The sequence below is a fragment of the Hemiscyllium ocellatum genome, chromosome 2 (assembly GCF_020745735.1).
Source record: "Hemiscyllium ocellatum isolate sHemOce1 chromosome 2, sHemOce1.pat.X.cur, whole genome shotgun sequence".
Lineage (NCBI taxonomy): Eukaryota > Metazoa > Chordata > Chondrichthyes > Orectolobiformes > Hemiscylliidae > Hemiscyllium > Hemiscyllium ocellatum.
Genome location: NC_083402.1, coordinates 7,679,931 through 7,706,357, shown reverse-complemented (window position 1 = coordinate 7,706,357; position 26,427 = coordinate 7,679,931). Strand labels below are relative to the sequence as shown.

The window sequence follows — 26,427 nt, the reverse complement described above, 5'->3', positions numbered from 1 at the left end:
GTTTCCAAAATTATGAGGGGTATGGATAGGATAAATAGGCAAAGTCTTTTCCCTGGGGTCAGGGAGTCCAGAACTAGAGGGCATAGGTTAAGGCTGAGGGGGAAAGATATAAATCAGAGCTAAAGGCAACTTTTTTACGCAGAGGGTGGTACATGTATGGAATGAGCTGCGAGAGGAAGTGGTGGAGACTGGTACAATTGCAACATTTAAGAGGCATTTGGATGGGTATATGAATAGGAAGGGTTTGGAGGGATATGGGCCAGGTGCTGGCAGGTGGGATTCAATTGGGTTGGGATATCTGGTCGGCATGGATGGGTTGGACCGAAGGGTCTGTTTCCATGCTGTACATCTCTATGGCTCTATGACTCTAGTGATAGTCAGCATGGTTTTGTGCAAGGGATATTGTGTCTCACAAACTTGATTGAGTTTTTTGAAGAGGTAAACAAGAAAATTGATGAGGGCAGAGGGGTTAAAATGGTTTACTGAGACTTTGGTAAATCCTTTGATAAGGTTCCCCATGGTAGACTAATTAGTGAAGTTAGATCCCATGGGATTCCGGGTGAGCTTGGCAAGTGGATGCACAATTGGCTGAAAGGCAGAAGACAGAGAGTGACGGTGGAGGGAGGGTTTTGTTCTGGAGGCCTGTGACCAGCAGGGTTCCACGGGGATCAGGGCTGGGCCCAGTTTTGTCACTCAATAATTTGAAAAGTTTAGGTAAGAACACAGAAAGACTGTTTTGCAAGTTTGCGGTTGATACCAACATTGATGGTACATTTAACAATGAAAGAAGGTTTTCTTAGAATACAAAGAGATCGTAATCAAATGGGAATGGGCTGAAGAGTGACAGATGGAGTTTAAGATAAGTGTGAGGTATTGCACTTTGGGAAAACAAACAAAGGGAAGACTTACACAATTAAAAGTAGGGCCTGTGAATGCAGGGCGAGGGTAAGTCCCACATGGCTGTGATGCCTCACACAGTCAGATGGACATTGGGGGAATGTAGTTGCACTGATGGAACTGTTCCTGATGAAGATTGTAACCAAGAGGGACACATCAGACTGTTGCACTTTCCTGTTTGAGGAGATGATCTCAGTGTCAGTATAACTTTGGGGCATTTGGAGATATAACTGAATGTTCTGAGTCTGTCAATGTCTTACAATACTGATATCAGAATGCACCTAACAATATCAGCACAACATAGTACATTAAATATGGACTAAAATTAAATTTGAAACCCGAAGCTAAAACACTACAGATGGTGGAAATTTTAAATAAACATCAAAATGCTGCAAATACTCAGCAGGGCAGAGAGTACCTGTGGAAAGAAACAGGGTTAATGTTTTAGTTCCATGTCCTTTCACCAGAAAATCAAATCACAAAACATTCACAGAATCTGTTCCACTCTCACTGTGCACCTTCTACAGGCTGAAGAATGTGGGAACGGTTTCTTACCATGTACCTGCAGCCGAGTCTCTTTCTGGATCAGATACTGAGAGTTGAATCTTGACCTGTATTCCACCAGACACAGGTAAGTGTGATTGTCCCTCACACTCAGCTGGTTTATCCTGGTCGAGGCGTTTCCCTCCTCTGGGTTCCCGATGAGCTCGTACAGATTTCCACCGTGTCCAGTTGTCCAAGTTCCCTGTGATTGGGCTGTAAATGTAACGATGTGTTGGTAGGGCTCCTTCCTCATCCAGGAAACAGTGGTCAGGGTGTAGGAGTCCCAGCGACTGAAGATACAGGGTAAAGTAACTGAATCTCCCTCTGTCCCACTCACCACTGGGACATTTCCCTGAGCAGCTGAGGAAAGGACAAACATCAGAATGGATGAGGTCAGTGTGCAGAAGTTCTTATTTCAATATGTTATATTCCTTTCAACTTCACAATAAAATGAACAATTAAAGACTCCACTCACATCTCTAACAGGTCTGTCCTAGATATTCCCCAACAAGAGTCACCCTGATCAAAATGTCTCCTCGCCACTCAATTTGAAAACCTTGATTACAAGATACTTCCATGATGTGGGGGTGCCAGTGTTGCACTGAGGTGGACAAAGTCAGAAGTCACACTGCACCAGGACTTCACCTGATGCAGGAGCAGTGCTCTGAACCTTGTTATTTCAAATAAACCTGTTGGACTATAACCTGGTGCCGTGTGACCGCTGAAGGTACTTACAGATCGGATCCATTGAACCCTCCTGAATTCATTCATGCAGAACCCGCCGCCCGATGCTCAATACTAATATACTTTAAACAAGGTCAAGGATTTTACAGCCTCCCCCCTCACTCTGTTGCTCAAACACTTTCAAAGTATTGACCACACTCTTGTGTGAAGGAGAGCCCCCTGGTGTCATTCCTAATGTAACCATTCACCAGCTCCAACCTGTGACCTTTGAAATGAGCACAGGTTAATTTAAACTCAGAGTCCAGATTACATTTTCCTACACTGAGTAAAATATTTGGGTGCAGGAGGAGGGGGATAACCAGCCATGTGGCTCTTTGCTGCATGAACTTAAAAGAGGAACTATGGGATTAAATGTTTCCACATTCTTATTTAAATTGGTAATCTGTTATTTTGCAATTGTTCCCCTGTTTGACTTCTGTTCACAAGAGCAAATAGCCTCTCAGAATCTGCATTGTCAAGCTCCTCAGGATCTTGAGGAAGGGTCACTCTGCCTGAAACGTTAACTCCAATTTCTCTCCACAGGTGCTGCCAGACCTGCTGAGCTTTTCCTTACACTTTCCATTTTTGTTTCTGATTTGCAGCATCTGCAGTTTTTTGTTTGTATTTTCCTCAGGATGTTCGCTGTTTCATTAATTTCTACTTTTGTTTATTTGGTCATGGGTGTCACTGGCCCAGATGATGTGCATTTATTGTCCATCCTGATTGCCCAGGAGAAGCTGCCTTTTTCAACTGCTGCAGCCCTGAGGTGTCGGGGTTATCCAGAGTAATTTAAGGGATTGAGTTTCAAGACTTTGACCCAGCAACAGTGAAGGAATGCCAATAGAGTACAAATAGACTCAGACTTCTCTGCATTGACCAAGGCCCCAATAACAGTGAGAACAGTCCCAGCCCTGTCAACCCTGCAAAGGCCTCCTCAGTAACATCTAGGAGCTAGTGCACAGACGGATCGACTATCAGTCTCACATGGTCCAACTCACAGAACCATAACTTACAATATCACAGACACCACGATCACTGTCCCTGGACACAGCCTGACCCACCACCAGGACAGAGCCAGCAGAGGTGGAGGCACAGTGGTATACTGTCAGGAGGGAGTTGCCCAGGGACTCCCCAATATGAAGTCCCCACGTTAAAGACTACATTGTAAGCCCATTGAACTGCAATCTGTAACCTCACAATCCACATTAACACACCCCCACACCAACATTCCCGTCAGGCTGGGAGATCAATGAAGAGACATGTGATTTTGCTGCATGCAACCAGATGAAAGTGAGGATTGCAGATGTTGGAGATCAGAGTGTGTATAACACCAGGCAAACTGAAATGTGTGAGACCAACACAATGAATCTACAATGTCCCCAGGACTACTTGCTCATCAAACAGCAGAAACAGCACACAACAGAGCCACCCCATAACCAATGGATCAGATGGCTCTGCAGTCCTGCTATAGACAGTCCTGAATGGTGGGGGACAATTGCTGCACCAGTTGTTCCAGTACAGAAAGCGCTTGATGTTGTCTACATGGACTTCAGTCAAGCCTTTGACAAGTTCCCTCACTGCAGACTGGTAAAAATGTGAAGTCACATGGTATCGGGGTGAGCTGGGAAGGTGGACACCGAACTGACTTAGTCATAGTAGACAGAGGGTAACAATGGAATGGAGGGTTGTAACAAGTGATGTTCCACAGGGATCAGTGCTGAGATGTCTGCTGTTCATGGCCTATCCAATGATTTGGAGGAGAACGTGTCTGGTCTAATTTGTAATTTTGCAGGCGATGCAAAGATTGGTGGAGTCGAGGATAGTGAGAAGGATTGTCAGAAGGTTCAGCAGGATACAGATCAGTTCAAAGCCCTTGGAATCCTTAACCAACCTTATCGGGAATGTCCCTGCAGCTGAGGGGATGCAGCAGATCAAGAAGGCAGCTCACCATTCCCTTCTCCAGGGTAATTAGGGATGGCCAATATCGGCTGACCCAGCATGTGACACCCACGTCCCCTTGAACAATGAAAAGATAACAATACTTCCCAGTCAGGATGGTCTGTATCTGATGCCATTTTTTACACTGAGGTCATAGAGGTCACTACTTTGGAAGGTGCTGGTGGAGGAAGTGTTGCTGCCTTGCTGCAGTGTATTTTATTGTTATTTTTATTGTTACAATACTGTTGGGGTGGGGGAGTTCCAGGATTTTGACCCAGTAACAGTGACAGGGAGCAATATATTTTACTGCTCTCTTCCAGACAAGTGGGGAGTATTCCATCACACTTCTAACTGGTCAATATGCTTTGGAGTCAGGAGGTGTGTTAATTTACAGGATCTCCAGCCTGTGACCTACTCTTGGAGTCACAATTCCATTTACACTCCTGGGTTCACTCCTTGTCCACAACAGAGTGAGTCATTCAGGGGGCAGTTAAGGGTCAACCTCATTACAGTAGGTATGGGGTCGCATGTAGGTCAGACCATTTAGGATACAGATTTCCCTCCCTAAAAGACATGAGTGAACCATGTTTTTTTTGTCGGAGGTGCCTACATGGTCTTTATTAAACTGGCTTTTCAGTCGAGATTCCTTTCAAATTCAAATTTCACAATCTGCCATGGATTGGAAAGTATTCCCCAGGACATTTGCCTCTGCAGAGTCCTTCTCCCCCCATCCATCTATTTTCTGCTCAGCCAATAGAAAATGAAGATAGAAACAGTGAGGTTTTCAGCCAATGCGAGCTGAGGGTTCCCTCACTTTGAGACGTGCTCATCCAATGAGGGCTCAGAATTTATGGATCTCTTTTTCTCACCCAATGCCAATAGAGCAGGACTGTCATTGGGAAGGGGGTCTTGGAGCTTGAATCCTTGATGATGTTGTGTCTGTTCCCTGCCCCAAAAAACTGAAGCCGGTCTGACCACAGCAAATGAGTGACTGTGGGAGGTTTCAGAGTCGGAAATGGGTTGGTCTGTAAATCCCAGCCAGGTCTCTCTCTCTCTCTCTCTCCTTCTCACTGCCTCCTGCCTGAGACCAACTGGAAGAGCCCAGGAGAAGAACCCAACCCGAGAGCTCCTGGACCTGGTGGAGCCTGTCCCCATTGAGTTGTCAGGGCAGTGACACCATCCGAACATTGTTCCTCACCTTCCACTTCCAGGCGTGTTCGATACCTTGTTTGCAAATTGCCGATATTGAGCTCCACTCGACACCGATAGAAACCAGCATCCTCCCGGCTCAGTCCCTCCATCATTACTGAGGCATCTTTGTTGGTGAGACTCCCCACGAATCTGAATCGATTCCCACCATCCCGCCGTCTCACATTCTCACACAGCTCACCCTGGGAATGGTCTGGACCAGGATATGTACACTTAAAGATAAAAGCCCGTGTTTCCTCCTTGTACCATAAGATGGAGCCGGTGAGTGTGAGGTGAGTGTCAGGGTGGGTGAAGCTGCAGGGTAAGACAGCGGAGCCTCCTTCCTCAGCCCACACTCCATCCGCGATTGTCATTGACCAACCATTAACAGACATCTCTGTGAGGGGAGAGAAAGAGAGAGAGAGAGGATATGAGCACAGCACAGACACCAAACAGTGAGGAAAAACACTGAATCTGTTGTATGATGAGAAAATATATAACATTGTTCAGTCATGGTTTATAAACTAACCTGGGACAGTGTGGAATGAGCTTCAGGCTGGAGCACAACAGGAGGTTTCAGGGGGTTTGTGTTCGACTGTGGGTGTTTGTTGCTGTTGGTTGATGAGAGTTTTTGGTGCCTGAGAGTTTCCAGGAGACCCAGAGTGATCTGAAGAGCAGGACTCAGGGCCCTCCCTGCAGAACCTTTTCTATTTCCCATTACCTTCTACTCTATTACCGAGCCAGCCTTCAGCAACCTGGCTCATTCATCAGGCGTAGCAGAGGGATGGGGTACACAGTGAAAGTATTGCAGAGGGTGAAGGTGATACACAGAGACATGAAGAAGGAGAACTGAAGTAAAAAAATAAATAAGTCATAATTCCAGAAAACTGCTGTCTCATTAGAGAGAGGTGACTGATGGTGATTTAACCTGAGGGCCACTCTGCCTCAGACAAGGGGCGCGGTTGAGAAGCTGAGACCTTCATGGTCCCCACAGACAGTATGGGAATTAAACCCACATTGTTGGCATTACTCCACATCGCAAACCAACTGTCCAGCCAACCAAGCTAACTGATCCAACAAGATGATCCAAGGAAATCCAGAAGGCAGTGTGAATATCATCAAGGGAGGTCATAAGGGAGTGTGGCATGGCTGGGTGGCATTTACTTGTGGGTAAGGCAGATGAGCTGATGGTGTAGATTAACACATTGGTATATGATTTAGTTGTTATTGCAAAGACAGATAAAAACAAGGACTGAGGTAAAAACAAGGACTGCAGATGCTGGAAACCAGAGTCGAGATTGCTGGAAAAGCACAGCAGGTTAGGCAATATCCGAGGAGCAGGAAAATCAATGTTTCGGGCAAAATCCCTTCATCAGAAATAGCGGCAGGGTGCCTGCAGAGTGGAGAGACAAATGAGACGGGGTAGGGGTGGGGAAAAGTTAGCATTGAGTACAATAAGTGAATGGGGATGGGGAAGAAGGTGATAGGTCAGAGAGGAGGGTGGAGTGGAAGGCTTCTTTAGGGTAGGCAAGATTGACAGCAGAGGTGTCAATGTGTTGCTGGAAAAGCACAGCAGGTCAGGCAGCATCCAAGGAGCAGGAGAATCGACGTTTTGGGCATGAGCCTTTCTTCAGGAATGAGGAGAGTGTGCCAAGCAGGTTAAGATAAAAAGTAGGGAGGGGGGATTGGGGGAGGGGTGTTGGAAGTGCGATAGGTGGAAGGAGGTTCAGGTGAGGGTGATAGGCCGTTGTGGGGGTGGGGACGGAGAGGTCAGGAAGAAGACTAAAGGTTAGGAAGGTGGTGCTGAGTGGTGCTGAGTTCGTGTGTTGGGACTGATATAAGGTGGGGGGAGGGGAAATGAGGAAACTGGAGAAATCTGAGTTTATCCCTTGTGGTTGGAGGGTTCCTAGGCGGAAGATGAGGCGCTCTTCCTCCAGCCGTCGTGTTGCTATGGTCTGGCGATGGAGGAGTCCAAGGACCTGCATGTCCTTGGTGGAGTGGAGGGGGAGTGGGAGTGTTGATCCATGGGGTGGTTGGGTAGGTTGGTCCGGGTGTCCCAGTGGTGTTCTCTGAAATGTACCGCAAGTCGGCGGCCTGTCTCCCCAATATAAAGGAGGCCACATCTGGTGCCGTGGATGCAGTAAATGATGTGTGTGGAGGTGCAGGTGAATCTGTGGCAGATATGGAAGGATCCCTTGGGGACTTCGAGGGAGGTAAGGGGAGAGGTATGGGCGCAAGTTTTGCATTTCTTTCATTTTCAGGGGAAGGTATCGGGAGTGGAGGTTGGGTTGGTGGGGGATGTGGACCTAACAAGGGAGTAACGGAGGGAGTGGTCTTTTTGGAATGCTTATAGGGGAGAGGAGGGAAATATATCCCTTGTGGTGGGGTCCGTTTGGAGGTGTTGGAAATGATGACGGATGATATGATGTATATGGAGGTTGGTGGCGTGGTAAGTGTGGACCAGTAGGGTTCTGTCCTGGTCACGATTGGAGGGGCGAGGCTCAAGGGTGGAGGAGCAGGAAGTGGAGGAGATGCAGTGGAGGGCATCGTCGATCATGTCTGGGGGGAAGTTGCGGTCTTTGAAGAAGGAGGCCATCTGGGTTGTTCGGTATTGGAACTGGTCCTTCTGGGAGCAGATGTGGCGGAGACGAAGGAATTGGAAATATGGGATGGCGTTTTTACAGGGGGCAGAGTGGGATGAGGTGTAGTCTAGGTAGCTGTGGGAATCGGCCGGTTTATAGTTAATGTCCGTGTTGATTCGGTCATCCAAGCTAGAAATGGAGAGGTCTAGGAAGGGGAGGGAGGAGTCTGAGATAGTCCAGATAAATTTGAGATCGGGATGGAAGGTGTTGGTAAAGTGGATGAACTTTTCAACCTTTCTCATGGGAGCACGAGGCAGCGCCGATACAGTCATCGATGTAGCGGAGGAAAAGGTGGGGGGTGGTGCCAGTGTAGTTGCGGAAGATGGACTGTTAAACATATCCTACGAAGAGGCAGGCATAGCTGGGGCCCATGCGGGTGCCCATGGCTACTCCTTTGGTTTGGAGGAAGTGGGAGGATTGGAAAGAGACGTTGTTCAGAGTGAGGACCAGTTCAGTCAGTCAAAGGAGGATGTCAGTGGAAGGGTACTGGTTGGTACAGTGGGAAAGGAAGAAGCGGAGGGCTTTGAGTCCTTCATGATGGGGGATGGAGGTGTACAGGGACTGGACGTCCATGGTGAAGATAAGGTGTTGGGGACCGGGGAAGCGAACATCATGGACGAGGTGGAGGGCGTGGGTGGTTCTTGGACTAAGGGGGACAGGACCGTGTCAAGATATGCGGAGATGAGTTTGGTGGGGCAGGAGCAGGCTGAGACAATGGGTTGGCCGGGGCAGTCAGGTTTGTGTATTTTGGGCAGGAGATAGAAACGGGCAGTGCGGGGTTGTGGGACTATGAGGTTGGAAGCTTTGGACGGGTGAGAAGTTGGAGTGGGTGAGAGGGGTGGAGAGGTTGAGGCAGTTAATGTCGCGGTGGCAGTTGGCAATGAAGAGATCGAGGTCAGGAAAGAGGCCAGCACAGGGTGTCCAGGTGGATGGGGTGTGTTGGAGGCGGAAGAAGGGGACGTCAGTGGGTAGGCGAGAATCCTGGTTGAAGAAGTAGGCGTGGAGGTGAAGGCGGTGGAAGAATTGTTCGATGTCTCGCCGCATGTTGAACTCGTTAATCCGAGAGCATAGGGGAATGAAGGTGAGGCCTCTGCTGAGGATCGATCGTTCATCCTCAGAGAGGGGGAGGTCTGGAGGGATGGTGAAAACACGTCAGGGCTGGGAGCTAGGACCTGGTGTGGGGCTGGAACTGGGAGTGGGGGCGGGGTAAGGCGTGGGGACGGGAATCGGGGCGGAGACGGAGATCAGGGTAGGGGTGGGGTTCGGCGTGGGGGGCGGGGTTAGGCTTGCGAACGGAGATCGGCGTGGGGGCATCTGCAGTCCTCACTTTCTCCAACAAGCTTGACAGCACAATGTCCCGGGTATAGAACCATCAGATGAGACATGTGGGGGAAGGGGAATGTAAAAGAGGAGGGGGTATTGCGACATTGATCAAGGAGTCAATTGCTGTAATAAGATGGATGATATCTTAGAATATTCTTCAAATGAGGCCACATGGTACAATGTAAAAACAAAACCCCATCACCACCCTCTGTCTCCTACCATCACGTCAATTTTGTTTCCAATTCATATTCTTCCCCTGAATCCCATGTGATCTGACTTTACTAACTGGTCTACCATGCGGAACCTTGTCAAAGGCTTTGCAAAATGACCAAGTCAATAACATCTCCCATCTTGCCCTCATCAATCTTTCTGGTTATATCATCAAAAAAGTTAATCAAGTTTGTGAGACATGATTTCCCCTGCACACAGCAGTGCTGACTATCCCTTATCCCTGGTGTTGGGTGAGGTTTTTAAACTTTGTCCACCCCAGTCCAACACCGGCACCTCCACATTATATTCCTTAACAGTCCTAACTTCTTCACATGCCTGTAAATCCTATTTCTCAGAACCTCCTCCAAGAACCTATCCACCAGTGATGTCAGACTCACAGGGTTATAGTTTTTTAGATTAGACTTACAGTGTGGAAACAGGCCCTTCAGCCCAACAAGTCCACACCGACCCGCCGAAGCGAAACCCACCCATACCCCTACATTACCCCTTACCTAACACTACGGGCAATTTAGCATGGCCAATTCACCTGACCCGCACATCTTTGGACTGTGGGAGGAAACCGGAGCACCCGGAGGAAACCCACGCAGACACGGGGAGAACGTGCAAACTCCACACAGTCAGTCGCCTGAGTCGGGAATTGAACCCGGGTCTTCAGGCGCTGTGAGGCAGCAGTGCTAACCACTGTGCCACCGTGCCGCACCTAGTTCCCAGGCATCTCCTTGCAGCCTTTCTGCAATAAAGGCATAATGTTAGACAACGTCCAGTCCTCCAGCACCTTACCTTTGGATGCAGATGATGCAAATATCTCTGCTAGAGGCCCCATAATTTCTTCCCTAATGTGCCATAATGCCCTGGGATACACATGACCATGTCCTGATGATTAATCACCTTTATGTTTTCAGGAACTCCAGCATTTCCTCTTCTGAAATGTAGGCTGTTTTCAAGCCATCAATATTTATTTTCCCAAGCTCCATGTCTTAAAGAGTGACTTAAAAGGGGGAAAGAGAGTTGGAGAGGTTTGGGCAGGAATTCTCACAATCTTGGAGATTGAAAGTTAGGCACCAGTGATCTTAATATTACAGTCTGGTGAAACCACCACCAGTCATCTCTTGCTAATGAGAGATTGGCCCGATGCCCCCTGGGACTATGGTGAGTTTACATTTACAATAAGGGATATGGAGGGGCCAGATTTGGAAATATTGTGAGTATATGAAGATGACAGACCCAATGCTGTGGAAGAATTTGAACCTGAGGAGGATAATCTTTCATTTTATGTCTTTTTCAATTCACGAGCAGTTCTGGGCACCACACCTTGGGAAGGATATTCTGTACCGGGCCACCAATCAGCTCACACTACTCTGATGTGTGTACAAGCAGGCACCACAAGCAGGTTGATACAAAGGTGCCAGGATGGACGTCAGGTTATGTATGAACTTCCTGTAATAGATCACCAGCCCCTGGAACGACCCAAGCTGTGGTACTGATGTGGAAATTAGGGTCACCTCTGCCTGCCCTCTTCCAATGGGTGTTACCCAGTCTTATTGACTCTGTCGTTTAAGTAGGACACTCAGGGTGCCTGGATTCTATATTTACCCCTAACTAATTCACCTCACCTGCACATCTTTTGGATTGTGGGAGGAAACTGGAGCACTCAGAGGAAACCAAAGCAGACACAGGGAGAATGTGCAAACATTGCATAGACAGTCGCCCAAGGCTGGAATTGAATGCAGGCCCCTGGTGCAGTGAGGCAGCAGTGCGAAACACTGAGCCAAAGTGTCGCTCTAAACCTTTCTGATTCATGTCCCTGTACAAATTTCCTATAAATGTTGTAACTGTACCTGCATCTAGCATTTTTCTTCTGGCAGTCCATTTCACATACAAACCCCCCTCTGTGTGAATACTTGCCCATCATGTCCCTCTTCATTCTTTCTCCACTCACCTTAAAAATATGCCCCTTGCTTTGAACTCCCCCCACTCTGAGACAAAGACCTTTGTTATTCACTGTCTGTGTTCTCCTCACGATGTTATTAACCTCGGGGATGATCACCTTGATGGGATTGCTCTATCTGCCCTCAATAGACAGGTGGAAATTGAGGAACAAAAATGTCAAGAGATCTCAGCTCTATGTAAGAATAATAGGGTTGTAATAAAAGGCAATTTTAACTTTCCAGATAGAGACTGGCACTGCCATAGTGTTTGGTGCTTGGACAAGTGAGGAAATTGTTAAATGTGTTCAAGAAAATTTTCTGTCTCAATCTGTAGCTGTCCCTATCAGAGAAGGAGCAAAATGTGACATTCTCTTGGAAAGTAAGGCAAGCGACTGAAACGTTTGGGAGCAGTGATCATCATTTTGTTAGTTTTAGATTCGTTATGAAAAAGTATAGGCATTGTAAAGTAGTATATAATTAGAGTCAGGCAAAATTTGATGGCATGGGACAGGAACTTTCAAACTTGATTGGAGTAAACTGTTCACAGGTAAAGGGACGACTGGCAATAAGAGTTTGCAAAACTGAGATAATGAGAGTTCAGAGACATGATGTTCCTGTTACAGTGAAGAGTAAGCTGGTCGGAGTCTGGGATAATGGATGAACAAAGATATTGAGGCTATGCTCAAGAATAATAAGGAGTCTTTTATTAGGTATAGAAAACTGGGATCAAGCGAATCTCGTGAAGAATATCATGCGTGTGTAGTGATTGTAACAAGGTCAGCCAGGTGGGCCTCACAGAATTTGAATACCCTAATTGGTGCAGGTAATCTGGTCCAATCAGGGAGTCCTGGCTGACAGAGAAGAACAGGAATGCTAAATATCCTGTTCACTCTGAGGGAGCTGGATCAATGCCAAGGACTCTCCACATGTAAATATGGGTTGACCTGGTGATGAAATACAAGCCTTTTAGTGGAATTATTTCAGTGACAACAGGGGTAAGATTAATAATGTAACCATGCAAAAGTGCCTACTCGCTTCAAACAAGCAGTACAACTGGCTTTACCAATGGAAAATGCAGCAAGTGGAGCAGATGAGAAATAGGATATTCCCCTGGAAGTGGGCACCCGCACCAGACCGACTGAGCTGAGGGAACCACCACCTGAGTGAAGGCAATTGCACAGCCTCACTCAGGACATATCCTGAATAGAGGGACTCCAGGTCAGCCCAGAGCAAAACCCCAAAACAAAGCCAAGCTCCAACCAAATAGTGACAAATTTCTCCAGGATCCAGGCTGGCACAGCATTGTAATTGCTGTAGGAATCAGGACTCGAGACAGTAAAAGAGTCTCATTCGACCTAAACTGAGTCAAAGAACTCATCAGTCAGTGTCCAGGAAAGTCCATCTAAATCTGGTGTAGAATAATTAATTTGTTTAACAACACCTAAATCAGAACCAATCAAAATTGGAGTCTGGTTAAATGATGACCTATTCTGGTTGAGGTCAATACCAGAATGGCCGTTGCAGTGATCATACAACCAGTCTTTAACAAAATTTGCCCTGGACTCCAACCCTTAGGTTTGTACAAGAGCTCAGCGAGATTGAGAACCTCATACCGGGAAACCTTTCCAAATTAAGGATACAACTTCGGTTCCAGTCTCTTATGAGAAGCAGCTGGTTCAGTGATCACTGATTGTAGTAAAGGGTTTGGACCCGAGCTTGATCAGGTGAGGTTGGTTGACAAAGAGTCACCTTGCTTCATCAACATTTTTGAATAGAAAATGGCTGCCTGAATGAATACTCAATGAGTATTTATATGGTTAACCATTTGCTTAAAATCTCCACAAAGATGAACCAACTCATTGGGTTTCATAACTGGTACGATAGGATCAAAAAACAGGAAATGTGGAGGACCCTGAAACTATGAACCATAAATACAATAGTCAGCACCAAATCACCAAGGGATTCAGAAAAAGCTTCTCTGCAGGAAGTGGTTAGGATGTGGAACCTGCTCATACACCAAGTGGTTGACACAGTGACCATTGTTGTACTGAAGGGGAAGCTTGATTGACACTTGAGGGAGGAAGCAACAGAGGGAAGTGCTGTCAAAGTGAGAGAAAGAAGGGTGGGGGGAGAACTTGAGTCTGGCTGTTGAAGTAACAACATGAAGATCTGAAAGCCCCTTTCCTAACCGTCCATTGACAGCCAGTGAAATGAGAGAGATAATGAGGTCCTTTGGCATTGGATTTAATATTAAGAAAGCAGTCACATCCTTAACTAACTTGGTCGAAAAATAAACGAAAATGGAATGGGCTACAGAATGTTGCCAGACAGTCATTGCAAAACTGAAAGTAATTTTAACAAATAAATGTGTAATAACTGCACCGAACTTTAATAAAGCATTTCAATTAGCAGGAGATGTTTGTGATTTGGGGATTGGAGCAGTTCTCCTACAGGACAACGAGGCTGGAATGGAGAAACTTGTGGCTTATTTTTCAAAAAAGCTGGAATCAACATCAGAAAACCGACTTGACGATAGAAAAGGAAGTTAGCAGCTTTTCAACACTTTTTCTCCATGTTGAGTATATAATCTAATGAGACTGTCTCTTTTACTGATGGTAATCCACTGACATTTGGAGATGGAGTTTAGATCTACAGCTGGAGAAGTGTGAGTGGACTGGAGGAAAGCTCATGTGACACCTTGATTTAAAAATTGAGCAAGGGATAAACCAGGTAGCTCCAGGCCAGTGAGTCTGAGCTCAGTGGTGGGGAATCCATTGGAAGCAATTTAAAGGGACAGAATTAATCTACACTTGAGGAGGCAGGGATTAATCAGAAACAGACAGCATGGCTCTGTTAAGGCGAGGGAGGCAGAAGATGGGAAATTATCTGCTGTTAGTCTGACCTCAGTTGTTTGTAAGATTTTAGAGAACATTACTAAGAATGAGATTGCAGAGAACTTGGAAGTGCAGGATAAAATACAGCTGAGTCAGTATGGCTTCATCAAAGGCAGGTCATGCCTGAAATAAATCTGTTAGAAATCTTTGAGGAGGAAACAGGCAAGTTAGATAAAAAAGAACAAAGTTGGTCATTAATGAGAACATGACCGACTTGGATTTCCAGATGATCTTTGACAAGGTGTTTCAGTGGAAGCTGCTAAATAAGATAAAAGCCCATGGTGTTAGGGATTGGCGTGGTGTGACAATACTCAGACTTTCAGAGGTATATTTTGTCCTGGTATTTATTTTCCATGAAAAGAGGTTGAGATAGAGGTGAAAAAAAGTCTGTTTCAAAACATTAAAGTAAACAGCTTGTGAGGCTTTGGGTGTTTTTTTTACAAGTTGAAACAATAGAAGCACTCTGAACGAGTGGGGTTAAGCTCCTACATAACAAGGATTTCAGTTTAACTTTGAGAAGCTGCTGGGGTTTGGAAGCTGCTATACATTGCTTCCTGAAGGCAAATGGAATATTATCCTTCATTGTAAGAGGGATGGAGTTTAAAAAGATGGAGGTTATGCTGCAGCTGTATAGGGGGCTGGTGAGACCACACCTGCAGTATTGTCTCCTTAATTCCGAAAGGATGCATTGGGACTGGAGATAGTGCAGGGGAGGTTCACTTGGTTAATTCCAGAATTGAGGGGCTTGGCTTATGAGGGAAGATTGAGTCGGCTGAGACTACATTCATTGGGATTTAGAAGAGTGATGGGGGAATATTACAAAAATATGTAAAATTATGAAGGAAATGAATAAGGTAGAAGCAGGGACGTTGTTTCCACTGGTGGGTGAAACTAGAACTAGGGGGCATCAGCCTTTTGTTATAAAGCCTCAAATTATCTTGAGAATGTGACTTAAATACAGTTCTGGGTAATACACATTAATGAATCAAAACCAGCAAATCCATTCTAAAAGATGAAAGACTGGATAATCAAGGTTTGTTCAATGTATCGTTGTATCACTGTAATCTATTGACAGAAATTCTGTGTCTTATGGTCCTGTTTCACACCACCTGATGAAGGAGCAGCGCTCCGAAAGCTAGTGCTTCCAAATAAACCTGTTGGACTATAACCTGGTGTTGTGTGATTTTTAACTTTGTCCACCCCAGTCCAACACCAGCTCCTCCAAATCTTGTAAATGAACTCTGTTTTATTTAAAACTAAATGTTTTGACCAGCCAATTCTCTCCTGCAATATCCACTTTACACCTGTTTAAAACAACGAGCAAAGTTAAGGTCTGGGCTCCCTTCTTAAAGGGTTTGAGGGATCTGGCCTGGTCCATAACAGAATGGGGACTCTGCAGGATTTGTTGTTTAGTTGCAAACTGGGATTAGAGCTGTTGAACTTGAAGGCAGCGAATGGTAAGTGTTAGTGTCTGTTGTTCTGGATGTTGGTTTTGGTTGGTGTTGCTTGGTGTAGTCAGGGCTCTTTCAGTCAGCAAAAATTTTCTGGGGCTGGAGGAAGTGACCTTGGGGGTTTTACAAAAAGGTGGTTAAAGCCAAGCTGTGGGAATGAGCAAACAAGCTGGAGTTGGAGCTGCCTCCTTCCGTGAGGAAAGGACAGATACTTACAGCAGGAGCTCAACATTTACATTTGTTGGAAACTCCTTCAGAATCTTTAGAGAGGCTAAAGTTCAGGTGAAAATGAAGCAGCTTGGGTTAGAGGCAAAAGGAAAAAACCCAAGGACAACCGAACCTTGTTAAAGGAGCAGCTCCTTCACAAAAGGAATTTCAGGTTATGGTCAGCAAGTGGGTAAGGACAGCGGAGTCCATGGAAAGGTCACCCATGGTCTTATTGGATGGTGGGGCAGGCTCAATGGGAAAACAGCTTCAAGGTAAGAAATAAAAGGTGAGAAGAGAGTTGAGGAGAGATACGTTTTCATACAGAGGGATTTAAGAGTTTGGCACTCACTGTCTGAAAGAGTGTTAGAGTTAGAAACGTGAGTAACATTTAACCAGTATTTTGGGATTTAGTAGACTTCCCATTTGCCTCTTCAGTAGCCTGCATCTCTGCTGTCTTACTTCTTTTTGATATTTTAAACTTCTGTCCAATTGACTTCCACCTCCCACCTCTACCCATCCCCCATTAATTAGTTTAAAATCCTCAAAACAGTTGGTAAAAAAGGCACAAAGATCAAGAGCTGTATTCTGGGGGAGGTCTCGTCAGATTTTTGCTAACTCACACACAAACGATGGTCCAAATGACCTCTTTCTATGCATTAAATGTCCAAGAGTCCGTGAATCGGTAATGAAACCTGAAAGTAATGAATCTTCACATGAGGAATAGTTAATTGTCACTGGCCGACAGTAATTAACACTCATCATATTGACAGAAGAGCTTTGAGGCAGAAACAGACAAGATGGAACTTTCTACACTGAGTTTAGTTTGTATCTACCAGAGAAAGGTTGTCACTGCACATCATTCAGGAAATCTCAATGGTCAACCAACTGCATGGTTTAGTTACAGCAAGTGGAACATTTTGACTTTCTGTGTTCTGTATTTGTAGTATTATTTGTAAGAAATTGAGGCATACACTTTTGTCTCATCATTGTCACTTCTCAATCAGTTCTGTCCCAGTATCTCTCTGAAACCTGGGTGTGCCTGCAGTGTTCTGTATCTCCCCTCACTCTCTGGAAGTGTTAGAAAGTACTTACTGTAAGCCTGCACTGAGACTGACAGGAGGACTGCAGAAAGACAAACGTAGAGGGACTTCATCATCAATTCTTCACTCTTCTCCTTCTCCAGAAAAATATGAAGTTACTTGACGTCCTGTGCACCAATGAAGAAATGTTGATCAGTGTAAACGATCTGAAGCAGGAGGAGGAAGTCTGTATGTGGTCAGTAAGACCCGAGAGGATGACAAAACTGTTGTAAAACTGAGGCACCAACCACAGCAACTGTTGAGAAAACAGGATGTTGCATCAGCTTCCAATACATTCCTCAAAATACTTAACGTCAACGTCAAAAACTCTGAGAGCTTGGGCTGCACAGTGTTAACGACAAACTAAAGTTCACATCTCCATGAAAAAACAAACTCCCAGGACAGGGACAGTTAGAGAGAGAGTGAATTTTCTCAACTCTTTTAAACTGAAATTAATGTTCCCTCAACAGCGTCGCCACCAAGCCCTCATCGGGCACGAACAGCACAAGGGAGGACACTCAGGACACTCAGTAAAGACCCCTCTCTGCTGTCTTCATCAAATACTGTCAGGACACAAACAGTTCAATTTTAACTACAGAGTAAAGCTCTCTCAAAACCGTCCCTATCAATCACTCCCAGTACAGTGACAGTCTGGGGTTGAATATGGAGTAAACATTCCTCTCAAAGACATCCAGGGCAGGGAGACCACATGGCCAGATTCAGAGTAAAGCTGTTCCCATCAAACACTCTGAGACAGTAACAGCACAGGATCAGATAAAGAGTTTAGCTCCTTCTCCCTGGTAACCCACGTCCCCCTGTATCACTGAAGGGAGAGGGACTGGACCCACAGATTCAGGCTGCTATCCTGGACCTTCCGTCCTGAACACACACCCTGGGGATAAGGGGTGAGCCAGGATCACAGATCACTGGCTAGTTAAACACTAATCCATGTATAGACAGATGCAGATTCAATGAGACTGGTTTGAATTGACATAGCAGACTCACACAGACAATTATTTTTAGTGCCATTAAAACCAACAGGATTTAACAGGACACCAAATTCTGTTGTGGTTGCTGAAGCCAGAGCATGGTTTGAATGTTATTTCTGCAGTTCCCACAATTTCTTTCCCTGACACATTGGGCTGGACTTTCATTTGTTTTTGTCCAAGATGCACCAAGTGTTTTTGAGCATTTTTACCTTACTCATTCTGATTCCATTACAAAAAGGCAAGGCTCACTGGGAGCACCCAGGGATATTGTTAGGGTGAGAATTGCAGGGGTTTGACCGAGTTACACTAAAGGAATGACAGTATGTTTCCAAGGTAGAACAGTGGGTGGCTTGGAGGGTAACGGTAATCCAATGTATGTCCTACCCTTATCCTTCCAGATGGTCATGGGTTTGGAAGGTTCTGTCTCAGAGTCTCTGGTAACTTTCTGCAGTGCATCTTGTAGACAATACACACTGCTGCATTTGAGTCTCGGTGGTGGTTGGAGTGGATGTTTGTGGATGTGGTGACATATAAGTGGGCTGATCTGTCCTGGACGGTGTCCTGTATCTTGAGTGCTGGTCAAGCTGCACCCATCCAGGCAAGTGGGCAGTATTCCAACACACTCCTGACTTCTGCCTTGTAGATGGTGGACCGGATTTTGGGAGTCAGGAAATGAGTTAACCATTGCAGTTTTCCGAGACTCAGATCTGCTCTTGTAGCAATTGTGTTTATGTGGCAAGTTCAGCTGAATCTTTGGTCAATGCTAATCCCAAGGGTGTTGACAGTGGGAGATTCAGTGATGGTAACACCATGAAATGTCAAGTGGCAGACTCTTATTGGAGATACTCATTGTCTGGTATTTGTGTGAGACAACTATTACTTGCCAACACAACCTGATATTGACACATTCTTGTTGCATTTAAAGTATCAGAGAAGTTGCGAATGGTGCTGAACATTATGCAATCATTGGCAAACATCCTCACTTCTGACCTTCTGTTGGAGGGAAGGTCATTGATGAAGCAGCTGAAGATGGTTAGGCCAAGGAGACTACACCACACTAATGTCCTGAAGCTCAGATGATGGACCTCCAAAAACCATCAACATTTTTTTGTGCGGGGATGACTCCGAACAGTGGAAGGTGGCCCCAATCCTCAAACACTCTCATTTTGCTCGGGCTCCTTGATGACACACTCAAAACAATGTGGGCTTGATATCAAGGGCAGTCATTCCCACCCCACTCATGGAAGTCAGATCTTTTGTCCATATTGTCCAGGAGATGCCAGTGTTTTAACTGGATGGGCTTGACTCAGGAAGTGGCAAACAGAGGGGCACAAGCTTTTAGCATGATTACTAGAAAGTTCTCAGGCCTAAGCACTGTCCAGAGCCTCCAGCCATTTCTTGTGGAGTTTTCATGTGGAATAAATCCAATTGGCTGAAGTCTAGTATCAGTATTGCTGTGAATCACTGGAGGAGGCCAGGATGGGTCACTCACTTGGCACTTTGAAGATTGCTACAAATGCTTCAGCCTTATCTTTTGCACTGATATATTGGGCTCTTCCATCATTGAAGACAGGGATAGTTCTGGAGTCACCTCTTCCATGACTGAGTGTGGCAGGACTGCAGAAATTAGATCTGACTGTTGGTTGTGGAATCACTGAGCTATCATTTGCTCCTCATGCTCTTTGGCACGCAAGTCCGCCTGTTTGATTGCTTCTCCAGACCGACACCTCAGTTATAGGTGTGCCTGTTGTTGCTCCTGGCATGCCGTCCTGCACACTCTATTGAACCTGGAGTAATCCCCTGGCTGAATGGTAATCCTTGAGTGAGGGAGCTGTCACACTCTGAGATTACAGATGTGCTGGAGTGCAATTTTGCTGCTGTTGATGGCCCACAGTGTCCCATGGATGTGCAGGCAGGAGTTGCTAGATCTGTTCAAACTCTATCCCTTTTGACATGGTGATAGTGCCCCACAACATGGTGGAGGAGACCTTTTGTCAGGAAACAAACACGCGCGCGCACACACACACTCATACACACACTCTCATAAACTAAACATTGGTCTTTGGGTGGGGGGATGCCCCATAAAACAGTTTCAATGGTCCCCTGTACACAAGACCTGCTGAGGTGCTTTTTGTGCTGATCAGAATGCTGATCCTTGGTCTTCCTGCTCCTGGTCAGTTATATCTGCAATAAAAAAAATTAAAAATGTCTGCAATAAACAGAAATCAGAGCAGCTCAGAATTATAATTTTTGTTTGAGGGGAATTACATGAAAGGGGAACATTTCCCCCAACAATTGTACATTTATTTTATTCATTGATAGGATGGGTGTATTACTGGTAGAAAGTGAGGACTGCAGATGCTGGAGATCAGAGCTGAAAAATGTGTTGCTGGAAAAGCACAGCAGGTCAGGCAGCATCCAAGGAGCAGGAGAATCGATGTATCGGGCATAAGCCCTTCTACTGGCCAGGCCAGCATTTATTGCCGCCCAGAGAGCAACCAAAACCCAACCATACTGTGGTGGGTCTGGGGTCAGGTATAGGCCGGTCCCTGTAATGATGGCATTTTCTGTCCATAAGGACATGACTGACCCAGATGGATATTTCCTGACAAGCGGTGATGGGTTTGTAGTCACAATTAGGCTCTTAATTACAAAATGTTTTGTATTTAAATTCTACCATCCCTTATGGTATAATTCAAATCCAGACCCCCAGAACATTACCTGGTTCGCTGCATTAACTGTCCAGCAATTTACCATGATGCTCTCACATCCCCTTTTCCCTCATTCTCTTCCTGACCGGGATAAATTCACTGGGAGAGACAAACTGGTGACTGACAGTCAGGTACCACCCAATAGGAACGTGGAGAATCTGTTTGTTTTCTGTTTGGTGCATAAAAGCAACACCCCAATGAAGCTGGGTAGGTTGGCAGACCAATGGCAGAGCATTGGAGGGAGGAGGTGAGGTTTGAAAGTCGTGGGATCAAACCCCCATGATCTGACTGGACAGCATTAGAGATACCAGGAACAAGGAAATGGGTTACAACCTCTGTTTTCTTATTCCGTGGGGCCAACTGTCCATGTCCGATAACATGGCCCCGGAACTTGACTGGAGCTTTTCCGAATTCACTCTTAGCCAGGTTAATTACAGGGTCAGTCTCCAAATGTCAGTCAAATAATTCCAATCAATAAATGTTCCTTCCATGTGTAATTAAATATCAGAAGGTCATCAATGTATACCGCAAAATTCGGTTATTCAGAAATGACTTATTGGTTAGTCTTTGAAATGTGGCAGGAGCATTTTTCATCACAATTGTCATGCCTTTAAATTGGTATTGTCCAATTGGTCGGGGAAAGTCAGGACTGCAGATGCTGGAGATCAGTGTCAAAAACTGTGGTACTGGAAAAGCACAGCGGTCAGACAGCATCTAAGGAGCAGGAGAGTCGGAGATTCGAGCATAAGCTGAATACTTCCCAGTTTATTCTCAAATATCTCTCCATGCGATAGTAATAACTCTCTCAGGTCATTTAAATTTTCCTCTGGAAGCTAACTCAATAGTTTATCCCAAGTTTTGAGATCTTCCTCATTGTCCAAATTAATTTGAGAGATGTCCAATTCAGAATCCTCTGAACTTGCTTCTTCACTCTGTGTTGTCACCAGTAACACCTTCTCCTTTTGCTTTCATTGCATATTGAAATACCTTGTGCACATAATCACCTGATACATTCTGTGAAATTTCTTTTCTATCTGGAACCCTTATCAAATAATTCACCTCACTCAATCTCCTTTTGATTTGTTAAGATCCACTAAACCTTGTTTTTTAAGGTTCACCTCTCACTGGAAAAACACTGACACTTTATCACTTTGAGTAAAATTGCAATTTTTTGGTTTTCTTGTCTCCTTCCTGTTTCATCACATGCTGTGCTATTTTAACTGCTGTTGAGCCTACTCTCTTGCTTTATTTAACTGTTCACTAAAACTTTGACACATAGATACAGTCTGCAGTTAAGTGAGAATTGGGCAACATGATCTCTGATAAGGAATGACAAGAGATGGCAAAGAAAACTGAAGATGGATATGTGTTCAAGATTGAGACATGGAGCAACATGTGAGGGCCTTTGGATCAGCGGGCGGGAGTATGTGAGGGATGGCACACAGGCACAGCATCAGAAACAAATTCTGATGAAACAGATTCACTCCCAAATAAGGTTAACATTGAAGACCACAAGACACAGAAACTGAAGTGGGCCATTCATCCCATCAGGGTCTCGCAGGTACAGTGCTGCTGTGACGGAGGGGTTGGGAGCATATGAAATGGGAACCATTCGCAAACAGGAAACTCCAAACAGACATGTGACTGTCACTCCCTTTACCAGGATATGAATATCATTGTCCTTTCTCTGTGGAAGCAAATGTTTTCCTTTCTGTCTGAGAGAAAAGATGTCAGATGTTGGTGTGACTGTATATGTTCCAAGATATTCACAATCCTGAGTAGACCATCCTGGAGTATGTGGTCATTCTGTGTACCCCACCTGCAGAAGGATGACCTGTACTGGGCTGAATCGGAGTACAGAGCAGGTTTATTGAAATGGTAGTTTGTCTCCAGGCGTTAAAAGATCAGAACAGGTTAAAGAGAGAAAAAGAGCTTCATTGTGGTACAGAAAAAGACCATTCAGCCCATCAAGTCCAAGCTAACTATCTGCCACATTATCCCATGTGTCCCATTCACTGCTCTATCCCCAAAGCCCTACAAGTTTATTTCCCTCAGTTTCTGGTCTCATTTTTTTCATCAATAATTGATCATCTTCAACCAACCGAATAGGCAGCATGTTCTGCACATTTCCAGTCAATGCATCAACAGAACCACTTGCCCATCTACATTTTCTCAAACTTTTAAACCTGATCCTAATTCTTGTACCATCACCTACTGGACAGAGTTCCTTTTTTTTTGTCTGCCTTATCTCGATCTGTTATAATCTTGTACTGCTCTATCGAAATGATCCTCAACCTGGATTCTTCAAGGAAAATAGCCATTTCTCCAAAACAATCCTCTGACTATATTTTCTGTGTCTCTGTGCCATTCTGGTACAAGTGCGCTCCACCCCTCAGGAGCTCTCACATCCTTCCTGACCAGAACTCTGGTGACTAGAATTGGATGCAACACTTGACTGTCTCATAACCAGAGCTGAATCAAAGGTTAGCATCTTCTCCATGAGATTGTTCTCATTAACAATAATAATAAAGCCCAAGATCCCATATATGGTGCTTTCTGATTATGTCCTGTCACCTTTAAAGATAGGTGCACATTAACCTCCTGCTCCCTCTGTCCTTGCATACTGTCGACATCTGTGTCATTCAAATATACATTCCCTCTCTGCATTGCTTCTCTCAAAATGCATCAACTCACTGTGTTTGAAAGAAGAGACATATTCAATTCAAAATGCTTACTCTGGCTGTACAATTTCCTTTCCACTCAGGTTTCCTGGGTTATTTATAAGAAATAAAACTCCATGGGCTCACCACTTCCTGGGTGAAGAAATCCCCATGGGCATCTGTAGAGTGAATGCAGAGTTAATGCTGTGTGTCTAATCCAGTTATGTCTTCTGAAGAACGGTCACTGGACTCCAAACATTAAGTCTGCTTTCTCTCCACTGATGTTGCCAGACCCATTGAGTTTAGCCAGCAGTTTCTGTTTTTGTTTCTGATTTCCAGAATCCACAGTTCTTTGCCATTATTTGGATTCGCTGTGGTGAGTGTTTGTCTTTCAGATTGGAGGGAAGTGTGCTGTCCTGTTAAAACAATTCTCTTTTTGAACGATGTGTATGACCTGGACTTAGGTATACAGGACAGAATTTTAATACTTGCAGAGACACAATGAAAAGAAAACATTCAATGATCCTCAAAATTACCGAATCATTCCGAATGAGACATGACAAAAACAGATCTTGATCAACAAGAGTATAATTTTAAGAAAAATGAATAATTCGTTATGAAGAACAGAACTTAGCAAAGCACAGATAAACTATAAGACAATATAACTGATATATACTATTGTTATGAAGTTGAAGGTGTGTAGTGTACCTTTAAGAGAGAGAGTCTGCTGTTCTCAACAGATAGTTTACAAGCACCTGTGTATATAACTAGACAGCAGTCCCAGAGTTTACTGGAAAATTGAAAATATGTAACATTTGGCTCTGAAATGGATACCTAAGTTTTGGTTGCTGTTTTGACAACAAAATTCCAATTTAACCCATCAGTTTAAATTATGCCCCAATGTACTAAAACCCAGTCATGTTTGAATTTATTGTTTTGCCAACATTGAGCCAGTGAGACAATCTGATATTAGGGTATAAAAATGCAGGCATTTTGAAAATTGGAGGGAGAGCAACTACTATCAAGATAGATTTAAGAAACTAGGAAACACTCTCTATCAAAGGTAGCTTTCCATGTGAAACATACTCCCAATGAAAGAAATTAGATGACCCAGGGAATTCAGCAGCTGGAAGTGTAATGGCACAGAAGTAGACAGCGGTTGTATGGTTTTGAAATTAAATTGATGTAATTTTCATAAATGTCTTATTGGAACAGTATATTGTTATGGAGTTGGAGGCAGGGAATAAGCAGTTGAGAGATGGGGGTCTTCGAGTTGTGAATAGTTGTTGTTTAATGTTCAGTTTAGAGTTAAACAATAAATTGATGTTATTTTTTCGAAATATTTGAATTTGGGAGTTCTCTGTCATATATATTTGAACAGATTAAGAGGCGAGGTGAGCTTTTCTGGGTGTTTGGTTTCATTAACAGAGTGGTTCACCACCGTGTCATAACACAATCTAAGTCAAATCTTCTCTGGTCATAAACATCCAATCAGACATCTCTCTCACAAATGCCTGCGCACGCATTCACACACACACACACACACACACACACACACACACCTGAGGGATAAATTGAGAAAGGAAATGCAAGAATTGTAATGTTCATCTGGATGCCAGGCTTTCATGAAACCTTTGGATAATGGGTTGTATGACAGGCGCATAGGACTGTCCATCTGGCTTGAATTCCAAAGTCCCTGGGCAATGTCAGCAGCTTCTGCAGACCTCGAGACACTTTTATTTATTTCTCACAGACTGGGACTCTTTTCTCAGAACAAGACAGTAACTGGAGAATCACCAGAGAGACAGAGAGAGAGAAAGACAGAGAAAGCGAGAGAAAAACACAAAGAGAGAGAGAGAGAGAGAGAGAGAGAGACAGAGAGAGAGACAGAGATGGAGAGAGACAGAAAGAGGGAGAAAGAGAGAGAGAGAGCAAAATAAAAACAAATTAGCCCCAGTGGGAGGCTTAGAAAACAAATTGCTAACCCCCACCCCATCCTGCCACCCCCAATACAACTCCCAACCCGTCCCTGACTCACACCATACCCCACCCCTAATGCATCCACCCCAATGTGTCCACTCAACCAGATTCCACCCCATTCTGCAACCTGTCCCCTCTAAATGGCCCCTCCAACCCAGCCCCCAACCCATCCCTACCCCACCCACCCCATCCTCCAACCCGATACCCTGACTCCAAACTTATCCCCCCGCCCACCCCAACCTTTGCCACACACCGCACACCCTGTCCCACATCCCCAACTCATCCCCCACTCCATCACCCACCACCACAACCACTTCCCCACCCCATCCCCCACCACCAAAAACACCCCCACACCCTAAACTGTGCCTCACTCCCCAACCTATGCCCCATCTTCACAACACCCCCCACCCCTCCACCCCATACCTGGTTCCCCCTGTCCAAAATCCAGTGAGAGTCAGCTCACTCTGGTTCTAACCTTTACTTTCAACATTCTCTGTGTGTGGCAGGTCAGCAAACGGTCCTCCAATGATGAACCAATTCAACACACAGCCAGCTGCCAGTTCCGAGGCAGAGCAACATTTCAGTTCATCCACAGTGTCTTTCCAGCTGGAATTCACCAGCTGTTCGCTGCTTCAAGGATGCTGACAGCTGTCCCTCCAGCTGATGTGGAAAGGCTGCCTCAGTGTTGATGGGACTTATCAAGGATCACATGGTCAAGGAATCATTTCAAAAATGACCAAAAGGCTTCCCTCAATAATCCAACATTGATGTAAATGCATGGGCGACCCTCATTCAAATGAAAGCGAGTTGAAGGAAACTCCTGTGTGAAGGGACACAATTGTTTGTGAACACCCATCAGCAGACGAAGCATGGAAAAGGAACCACAGAATGGACTTTTAATGATCTCCAGACCAAGGACCAATCTCACCTGTGGGGAAACACCTGTCAAATATGTGGTTGGAGATGTGGCTCCAGGATCAGGCTCATCAGTCACACATGGACCCACAGACCCCATGGCCAGTGGCACGGAATTTCCTCAGTGG

The 26,427-nt window shown here is 45.1% G+C and overlaps 1 protein-coding gene across 1 annotated transcript in view; it reads right to left on the bottom strand.

Annotated features, from left to right (window-relative positions):
* The window catches only part of LOC132821685 (uncharacterized), a 58,451-nt gene extending 41,248 nt beyond the window's left edge, over positions 1-17,203 (bottom strand). Inside the window, exons 1-3 of the mRNA XM_060834395.1 lie at positions 17,058-17,203; positions 5,300-5,686; positions 1,453-1,800 (exon numbers count right to left, since the gene is read on the bottom strand). Of these exons, the coding sequence (XP_060690378.1) occupies positions 1,453-1,800; positions 5,300-5,686; positions 17,058-17,121 (799 nt within the window). The 5' untranslated portion in view covers positions 17,122-17,203. The remainder of the gene's footprint in view (positions 1-1,452; positions 1,801-5,299; positions 5,687-17,057) is intronic.
* Between the last annotated feature and the right edge of the window lie 9,224 nt (positions 17,204-26,427).